At 50.8% G+C, this 10,350-nt stretch overlaps 1 protein-coding gene across 1 annotated transcript; it reads right to left on the reverse strand.

Moving 5' to 3' along the window:
• Nucleotides 1–462: 462 nt before the first annotated feature.
• Nucleotides 463–10,141, reverse strand: KRT79 (keratin 79). The gene is made up of 9 exons (XM_090273225.1): nt 9,588–10,141; nt 7,448–7,668; nt 6,307–6,367; nt 6,087–6,182; nt 3,290–3,454; nt 2,952–3,077; nt 2,079–2,299; nt 1,415–1,449; nt 463–1,142 (listed from the first exon to the last, which is right to left on the reverse strand). Exons 1-9 carry the CDS (start codon nt 10,062–10,064, stop codon nt 937–939), a joined length of 1,608 nt encoding a protein of 535 aa, XP_090129351.1. The 5' UTR covers nt 10,065–10,141; the 3' UTR covers nt 463–936.
• Nucleotides 10,142–10,350: the final 209 nt, after the last annotated feature.

The following is a 10,350-nucleotide window of genomic DNA, read 5'->3' on the forward strand; positions in this document are numbered from 1 at the left end:
CATGTTCTCATCACACCCTGCTTTTACAAATGTGGAAACTGGCACTCAGAGAGGTTAAGGATCTAGCCCAAGGTCACACTGCTAGTAAGTGGCAAAGCTGGGATTTTAACCCATCTGCCTGGTTCTGAAGCCCAAGATCTCTCCTGAACAATCATGCTGCCTGCCCCGCAGAGTTAGTGGAGGGCTCAATAACATCAGGGGATGGGCTGGGAGATAGGCAGCTGTTCAGTACTTGGGTCCTACCTTGAGCGACTTATATACTCCTTCCAGCCTTCTATGTGCTCTGTGAGAGAGTATGAGTCAAGACCAAGAGCAGTGATGATATTAAGCTAATATGCTTTCAGCATGATGATTGTGGCATAGTGAGCATGTGGTTGTTGCTGTCTCAACCCCATCGGGGAGTTAATCAGTTGACAGTTTCCATTCCCAAGGCAGGACAGACTGGAGCCACAGACAGACAGCTAGCTGCAGTTGCCATTTATTGAGACACATCACAGGCACAGACAGCGGAGAGGGCTCTGGGTAGATTCAGGGAGTGGGTGGATCTGGTGGGAGCTTGAAGGGCATTTGGGTACCACTCCTGGCTTCCCTTCTTCCTCCCCTAGCCTGCCCTGAGCTCAAACCAGAGGTGTGGGAAGCCAAGATGGCCTGGGAAATCCAGCCTCCTCTCAGTGGTCAGATGATCACCCCAAATCCCCCAAACACATCCCTCAAGCTGGTGGCCATAACTTCCCTTCCCATCCTGTCACAGAGCCAAGAAGAAAGCCAGGTAGAATTGAGCCCTTCCCAAAATGCAAAGAGTCTGGCATGTAAATACACCAGATCTGTGGCCCTGGGGCTGTTCTGCTCCTAAGAAGGTGGGTGCGGAAGGCAGCCAAGGTGGGGGAGTGTGGTGGGGAGAAGACTACAAGGGCTCCAGCTTGCAAGGCTCAGCAGCTAATACCTCCGGCTGGACGTCTTGACTGTGGTGGTCTTCCGCAGGATGGAGGTGCCCCCGGAAACGGCTCCACCCTTGACATTGCTGTAGCCCACATTGGTGCTGAAGTTGCCCTTACTGGCACCCCCACTTCCGCCCAGGGAGATGCCACCCCCAAAGCCAGCTGCGCCACCTCCGCACACAGTGGTAGAGTTGCCGGTCACCGCTGCAAAACAAAGGATGTGGGTATGGTGGGGCAGCCACGCTGAGAGAGGCCCTGGGACTTTCAGAAATCAGTGAGAAGCAGGAACAAGATCAGGCAGTGGAGCCGTAGGAAATGGATGGAGAGATCAGGACAGAAAGTTCATTCTCTGAGGACCCTCTGAACCTGTCTCCAGGGATCAAATGAAGGGAATGTGTGCTTTTGGCCAAGGACGAATTGAGTGGACTGAGTAGAGGACAGTGGCCCAACCCGGGTTGGGGCAGCAAAATACTCACAAATGCTGACAGCACTGGGGCATTCTCCAGACATCCTAAGGGAAACAGAAAGGCCAGGAAAAGCGTCAGTCATTCCAGGAGCCTGAGCAAAAACTCTCCCTCCCTCTCTCTGCCTTTGTAGTGGATCGATTCGGTTGGTCAGCCCTTGAGAACCAAGACCAGGAGACACAAGAAAAATGCACTTGTGACCACACTGCATCTGGGGGCCCCTCCAGCAGGTCCTAAAGCCAGGGCAGCAGAAAAGAAGAGCCGCAGCAGGCCACACCACCCTGCCCTCCCTTCCGTCCTTATGCAGGTCATGGGCAGCACCCCTCCTGAGGGGTGGAAACAAAGCCCATGCCAAAACAGAGCTGCCCAGATTCTGGCTAATGTGACTTTCTCTACATCGCATTCCTTCTCCAACAACAGAAATGATGAATCTGGTGTTGGAAGAAGCCTCACTCCTCTTGGCCTACCAACCATCATAAGGATTACTGAGGGCTGTGCCAGCCAAGGAGATAGTGCAGCAGAGGCAGTAAACACAGGTGGAAAGTCTCCTTCAGGTAATGAGTTAGGAGCCCAGTTCCCTGGTTCCTCCCTTACCCCCAACACCAGAGCCAACTACACAGACTGTCCCACAGGGCAGAGCTGTGAAGCCCTAAAATCAAGCAGGAGAGGGTGCCACCTGCTCTCCTCGCTCTCCAGCAGTTTGCGGTAGGTGGCAATCTCCACATCCAGGGCCAGCTTGACATTCATTAAGGCCTGGTAGTCACGCAGCAGCCGGGCTAGGTCCTCCTTGGCCTGGAGCAGGGCTGTGTCCAGGTCCCCAAGCTTCTTCTGAGCATCCTTTAATGCCAAATCCCCACGCTGCTCTGCATCTGCAATGGCGGCCTGTAGCTGCTGGCACTGCCCGGGGAATAAGAGGTGTTGAGAACACCCTCCAAAGTCATCACACCCATTTCTCTGCCCTTAAGCCAGACATCACCAGCCCCCACCTTCCCCCATCACAACCAACTGGGAGAAAAGGAAATCAGAAATAGTCATCTAAAAGAGGCAATGCTATTACACAAGCAGGATCATGTAGCACCAGTGGGGAAGTCCTTACTGAAGTCTAATATTAGTCCCTCTTGCTGCAGCTCAGTCTAGTGCCTCAAAAGAGATAAAATAAGTAACACACCCTCACCAATAACCAGTGCTACACTCTAATCTGGGGAGGAGTCCACACTTTTCAACCATACTCTAGATGGAGTCAGTAGCTATGAACTGGACCCTTGAACCTTTATCTTCTTCTTTGATCTCTTAGAGATGGGATCAATCTCCTTAAAGGAGGTCATCCCACCTGCTCTACCACTAATATGCTGCGTGACCTTAGACAATCCCTTCCTTTCTCTCGGCCTCAGTTTCCTCTCTTGTAAAAGGAACCTATTGATCTTGATTGTCCAGCATTTGAATGTTTCCTGTCCACTAAGATGAGAGCAGATATCACCCTTTAGAATGACAATAAGAAGCCTCTCCCCCCCATCTCCACCACTACCTGGGCCCCCAACCAGAGAATCACCTGCTTCTTGGCTGCATCCACCTCACCCTGCAGCCTCTGGACCATGCGGGTGAGTTCAGCAATCTCATTCTTGGTGTCCCGCAGATTGTCCCCATGCTTCCCAGCTGTCACCTGCAGCTCCTCATACTAGAAGCCAAAGAAGTGGCAATGAGCTGTCAAACGGTTCCAGGTCCACATGGGTACCCACTGGCCCCCAAGCCCACCCTCACAGCTGGAGATCTCTATATAAGCTGGGTATATCTGGCCCTGGGCCTGCAAGGAGCCCAGTGGCCCAGGCCTCTCACAGTTGGGGAAGGTCCAGTCCCAGCTCATATAGCTAAGCCAATCCTTCTTCTCACCTTGGTCTGGTACCACGCCTCAGCCTCAGCCCTGCTCCTCTGAGCAATCAGCTCATACTGGGCCTTCACCTCAGCAATGATGCTGTCCAGATCAAGGTTGCGGTTATTGTCCATGGAGAGGATGACATTGGTGTCAGACACATGGGTCTGCACTTGGCTCAGCTCCTGCAGAAACAGAAATAGCTGCCACCAGGCCCCCAGGAAGCAGCCAAAGGATGAAGGACAGGGCTTCAGGTAGCATCAGGAGGCCTGTGCTTTTCTCCAGGCTACATTCTAGAAGGAGCTGCAACTGCAAGAAAGGCCTCAGTCTCTTCAGCTGTGAAATGGGCTCCCATTTTAATAGACAGCATTTCTTTTTGTGGATTTGCAGACTTCCAAGAGATTAAAACAGGGGAATTGGAATGTGCATTTACTGCACTCAAGTTGGTGCCAGGCCCCAAGCCAGCACACTCACTAGTTCCTTTCATCACAGAACACCTTTGGAGGCAGGCAGGGCCACAACTGGCCCATAGGGTGCATTTGTGCAAATTGGGAAAGTGTTCCCCTCCAGGCAAGTTCTTCCATCCCAGAGCCTGGGGAGCTGAGCAGGAGCCTGGTTTGAACCCCACTATCCACTCACCAATTAATAACCTGCACCACCATTCATGGTGGTCCTGACTGTAAGGAAAGGGGCTTGGAGAAGGGAAGTGACACATCCAAGTTCGCCAGACCCAAGGTCATCCAATTTGAGTGGGGCCCAGCCTAGAACCAGTCATTTGAGTGACAAAGCCCAAGTGATTTCCTCGAGAATATACAGTCATTTATAGACCAGAGTCATGTTCTTGGACGCTCCCTGTATTTCTAGGACTAACAGCTTTCATGCAAAAACAGACGTTTAAAAATGAGACGAAGGGCAGGTTTGGTTCCTGTGTTCCCGCTTTGAGACCAGCTCTAACGTTAGGTGTTGGCCCCCAGCTGGGCTATGCCTCTATCTCTCCCATGCTCTCTCCTGCCCCAGACTCCAGCTCTGATCAAATCTCTCATCCACTCAGGGCTTCTGAGTGACTCCCAAAGGGGAGAGAATTTGCCCTCCAAAAGTCAACACCTTCCAACATATTCTGGTGTCATCTCCAGCTTTTCTCACACATTGGCCCTTTGCTGCAGCCAATGGGATTATAAGAGACAAAGATAGGATAATAACACCAGCTCTCGTTTAGTGAACAATTCCTGTTGTCAGGCCTGTGTTAGATACTTGACAGGCACTAATTCATTTCCAATAGCACAAAGAGTTACATGCCCCAAATCACAAACTAATAAGTGAGGAGCCCAGTCTCAAACCCACAGAGTGTGCCACCAACTAAGCTGGCATACTCAAAAGTAGAGATAGACAGAAATAAAGAGAGAAGTACCCAAGCTAAAACTGATATCCTTTCTGATGTAGATTTAGAATATTCAAATTACCTTTTAAAAGATGGAATGGGTTGGGGGGATGGGGACAGAAATTCAGTCACTGAAATATTTATAGTTTGGTGAAAAGACATGAGCTCTGGAGAGAGACAAAGTAAAGTCAAATCCCCAGCCTAACATTCACTAGCTGTGTGACCAGGGTTGTCACTAAGACTCACGAAGCCTCGGGCCCCTCTTCTGTGAAATGGACATGATATAACACCTTCCTCATGCAATTGCTGTGAGGATTCAGACCGGAACATGGCCCATGGTGAGTGCTCAGTAAAATGCATTGTTTGACCCAACTTCTCTGAAGGTCAGTCAAGATGCCCACAAGGCATGTTTACCACAGGTGACATCACTTTGTCACAGTTGTCTTCCTCCCTACAATGACAGCACTGCTGGCATTATTTGCAGGATCACCCCTCCCCCTCCCCACCTCAGGGACACGCTACAGTCCCTTACCAGAGTATGGTCCTGAGGAAAATCAACTTGGAATTTTTAAGGCAAGGAGGCAAAAACTATCTACTGGACACCACCAAGAGTGGATGAGGGTGGTCTCGTTAGAACCCAGGGACAGCAAGATCAGGTTTTCCAAAGAAACAGAGCCAATGAGAGTGGTGAGGGAAGAGCTTTGTGGATTAAAAGGCCTGTTCCTCCGTAGACACCAGGGACGCTGAAGGGGAGAGCGGTGGAGAGCATCTGAGTGAGATGAGGCTGAAGTGATGGCACTGGAGCAGGAGCTGGACCCCACAGGGACCTCCCAGGCCAGAGGGCAGCCATGAGACTCCTTTCCTGCTCTGTAAAGCATGCCAGGAATTGCTGGTTGGGCCTCCAGATTTCCTTAAGATCTGGCCTAACCGAAACCAGACGGTGAAATCCCTTACCACGTGTCACAGTGACCATCACAGTGGATTCTTTGATCTGCCCACTACCCACACCTCCTGCTCCAATCTGGTATCTCAGTCCCCATCTCAGCTGTGCCTGTCTCTGCTCCTGCATTCCTTGCTCCATTACAAACTGGGCAAAAGGGCAACACAGTATGACGCAGTAGCAAGAGTCAGAGTTTGACGTTCAAGAATGAGATTATAACTCTAGCACTGCCTTTAACAAGCTATGTGACCATGAGCAAATGCTCTGAGCCTCAGTGTCCCTCACGATACAATGGAGACAATAGTATTTACATGATGGAGTTGCTGAGCACTTAGCCCACTGCCTGGTTCATGTGAGCACTTAATAAATGGAAGCGAGTGTAAATTAAAGGTCCAGGTTTATCTTATCAAATAATTGCACTGGTGAATTCAGATCAGACCTCTGCGGGAATCAATGCCCAATGCTGTGTGTCACGATCCCTGTCCACTGGCCATCTCACCATTTCATAGAGATGATTCAGGAAGTCAAGTTCCTCTGATAAGGTGCTCACTTTGCCATGCAGATCCGTGCGGCCCATGTACGCAGCGTCCACATCCTGGGGGCAAGGGAGAGAGCAGGGCAGGCAGCTCAGCCCGCAGGGTTCTCGCCTCTCTCAGAGGCAGCCCAGCACTTTGGTGGCCAAAGGACCACCAGCCCCCACGCCCTGTCTCCCGGCTCACCTTCTTGAGCACCACAAACTCGTTCTCAGCGGCAGTGCGCTTGTTGATTTCATCCTCGTACCTGTCGCACACAGAAGAGTCAGGCCAGGCTCAGTCAAGTTCTGCCTTTTAAGGCACTTGACCCTCCTGGCTTTAAGGAAGCCCTGGCAGGTCCTATACTGGACAAGAACGCCTTTGGGAAGTGGTTCTGTAATGCAGCCAACCAGTGAAGAAACTTGGGGTGCAGTCTTTAAACATTCCTCCCTGCCTTTTTTGAGAAAATGGGCACAGAATTTGTGCAACACCGTGACAGTCAAGAGTGGCCATCTGTTTGTATCAGAGCCCTTCGCAGGCTTTACAGGAACAGGGGGAGGTGTGTCAACAGCACCTAACCTTTGCCTTCACTTTCGACAACAGGATGACATTTCAACCAACTAACTTCCCTCCAACTGCTTTTGCTGAGACTTTAAGGTTTAGAAATTGCTCACGTCAAGTTGTTGAAAAAGTTGTGAAAAAGTATGCCTTAAAATTATAAATATACGTATCAACCAATCATAATATGTGAACCTTATTTGGATCTTGATTCAACAAACTGTATTTTTTTTTTTCTGCTATCTCAGACCCCACTAAATTCCAAACTGTACTTTTTTAATGGGACAGTCAAAAACTCAAAACTGACTGGCTATGTGATGATATTAAGGAATTGTTGTTTTAAAAAATTTAGGTGTGATTATGGCATTGTGTTTATGTTTGTTAAGTCAAGTTATCTAAATGAACTATATGAAGATATCCAGTAAAATTCTTGTGAATTAAATGGCATGATGGCTGGGTTTTGCTTCAAGACAATAAGGGAGGAGGGAAAGTGAGTAGGAATACGATGAAACAGGATTGGCTATATTGATCATTTATTAAAGCTGGGTAATGGGAACATAGAAGTTCCTTGCTCTACTCTGCCCACCTTATAATAAAGAGTTTTCAAAATTATTGGCAAGCATGATGGGTCCAGCGCCTGATCACCCGAGGGAAGCAGCCCTGTCTGTGCATCACCGCCCCCCCCCCGGGGGGTCCCAAGATCCTGCAAATGAAGTGGCCCTCTCTGGTGACATTTTCACAATGCTCCTCCCCATACCCATAGAGCCCCAGCCTGCCCAGCCCTCCTCACTTGCTCTTGAAATCCTCGACAAGATCCTGCACGTTCTTCAGCTCGGAGTCCAGCCTCCCCCGCTCGCCCTGGAGGTTGTCCAGCTGCCTGCGCAGGCTCCCTGTGTAGGCCTCAAACAGGGGCTCCAGGTTGTTCCTGGTGACGCCCGAGTTCTGGCCCTGTTCCTGCAGCAGCGCCCACTTGGTCTCCAGCACCTTATTCTGCTGCTCCAGGAAACGCACCTGAGCCAGAGCAAGAAGGATGGTGGGCTGGCACCACCCCCTTCTCCAGGAGGGACCAAGAATGGGGCTCATGGCCACCATCCATCCATGACCAGGACATCACAGGGACAGTGCAAGCCTAGGCCTTGCTGAAGGAAGAAGCCTCTGAGGGAACAATCTTTGTTGGGAAAGACAGTCTAACCTGATGACAAGGACTCTAAAAAGTTAACAAACATAAAAGCCCCAGTTTAGTCATTGTCTAGTTAGTGACACAAAGTCACTTCTCTCTGGGGTTCCCTTTCTCATTTGTCCTGAGTAAACTGGACTAGACCAATGTTTCTGAACCCTAATTCCACATCAAAATCAACTGTTAAAAATGAAGATGCATATAGATATGTGTGTGTGTAGAGTGTATATATACGACTACATATGTATATATTTGTGATTATATATATATATATATATACACACACAAAAAGAGAAAGAGAAGACAAATGTCACAAAATGTTTAAAATTGGTGAATCTAGGTGAGAATATATAGAAGTATCCTGTACTATTCTTACAACTTTTCTGTAAATCTGACTTTTTAAAGTTTTTTTAAAGATTGATGCCCAACTCTATCTCTAAAGATTCAAAAGGAGGCTCATGGCAAGGGTTTAACAGGCCCCCTGGGGGTTCCCTGCCCAGCTAGGGTTCCCAGACACCAGACACAGACAACTTTTCAGACCCCTAGCTCCCAAGCCATGAGTCTCAGAGCCTGGGAGAGGTTTTTGTTTGTTTAACCTTTGGGACAGTCCCATAGAAAAAACAAAAGTCACTAGGGGAGAAGGTGAGGAGGGTGGGCGGGATGGTTTGCTTCACCTTTTGCCATCCAGTCTCTCCAGGTCCCACCCCCACAACGCTCCAGGCCCATAGTCATGTGGCCCAGGGGCACCACGCAGCAGCTGCACCTGCCATGAGCGGTAATGAACCTTCTTAGTGCCAATGACATGAGGTCCCTGACCCTGGGTCCAGGCCCACCTCAGCCTCCAAGTACCTCTATGATCCTAGGCAAATCACATGGCCTCTCTAAACCTCAGTTTTCTCTCCTTAAAAATGGGCACAAGGTTACCTATTATCATTTCTCATGGGACACTGTATCGCATGAGAAAGGGGACATGAATATCCTTTGGGAACCCACAAATCACTGAAACAAGTGATCCACCAGGATTTTTCCCATTATGGTCCTGGAGGCTCAGGGTGGAGAGAGACATGGCCAACAAAACAGACCTAGAATTGCCAGAGAACAGGACAAGAGCTTCCCAGTCCACCTGGATGCCAGGGAGGGAGTGAAGACACTTCCAACATGGGATCAAACTCCATACCCGAGGTCATGGTGGCCTGGTGACCATTCTCCTCATTGTCCACCATAAACTTGGCTGGGATAGCAATGAGGAATAGGAGAAGCAAAAAGGAGATTTCTTCTAGGACAACCCCTTCCGCATTGTGCCTGATCACAGCTTTGTCCTTAGGCCTCCAACAAAACTGAGAGAATAGGAAGCAGGCAGGGTTTCTTGGGTGATTTAGCACTTGAGCCAATTTCCCAGCTGTCAAGTGACAAAAGGCAATAAGGGCCACCCTGCTAAGAGGAGCAATGAGGACAATCGCTGTGTCATTGTGAGCTAAGGCTGCTGTGTAATGACATAAATGATGGCCACAGGAAAGGCCACAGCGTGGTCAGGGTGGGCTTGGCCAATAGCAGTTACAGTAAAGACCTGAAGATTATCTCCAGCCAGCCACATCTGGACATCCAAGCACAGGCCAGAAGAGCTCCCCAAGTCATCCCATCGACCCCCACCCAAGTGTACATAGGCTGCAACAGCCTCTACCCAGCCCACCTCCTCTTATAGGCCCTGCTTCTACTCCAGGGGCCTTCTCTGCCTCCTTCCACCTTGGCCCACCTTGTCGATGAAGGAGGCAAACTTGTTGTTGAGGGTCTTGATCTGCTCCCGCTCCTGGGTGCGCACCCGCTGGATCTCTGGGTCGATCTCCACATTGAGGGGGGTCAGCAGGCTCTGGTTGACAGTGACCTCCTGGATGCCGCCAGGAGGACAAACAGGCCCAAACATCTGCCTTCCAGCCCCCAGGCCCGTGTAGACCCCACTGCCATGGCCAAAGCCTCCTATGGCCCGCCCTGAGCAGGCCCCTCCAGCCACACTGACAGAGATGCTTTTGCTGCCCCCCAAGTTATAGAGGCTCCGGCTGCCAAAGCCACCCATGCTAGGGCCAGAGCGTGGCCCACCACTACTGCCACTGCTCCGGGACACTGCCGCAGAGCTGAAGCTGGTGTGGGCCCTGGACCCACCCCCTCCGCTGGCAGAGTTGGAGCTGAAGCCCCCCTTGGTGGAGTACGTCCGCCGAGACACAGAGGCCCTCATGGCTGTCCGAGGGGCCAGTGCACGGGCTGAGAGCTGGGAGGGAGCACAGTGAGCTGCTGGGCCCCTAATGGGCTTTTTATCTTTCCCAAACTGGGCTGGCTCCCCACCTCCACAGACACTCCTGCCCCATTGCCCCGAGGAGAGGGAGGGGGAGGGAGGGAGAGGGAGGGAGGGGCTCTGTGGGCTGGGGGGTGTGGAGAGTCCCTTCTCCCCCAGCAGGAGGGAGAGGCTGTTCCCTGTTATCACCTGTGCTCCCCAGCTGGGGCTGAGCCGAGACTGTCTGGGG

This window comes from Furipterus horrens, unplaced genomic scaffold, assembly GCF_987537825.1.
Source record: "Furipterus horrens unplaced genomic scaffold, mFurHor1.1.pri manual_scaffold_4, whole genome shotgun sequence".
In the NCBI taxonomy this organism is placed as follows: domain Eukaryota; kingdom Metazoa; phylum Chordata; class Mammalia; order Chiroptera; family Furipteridae; genus Furipterus; species Furipterus horrens.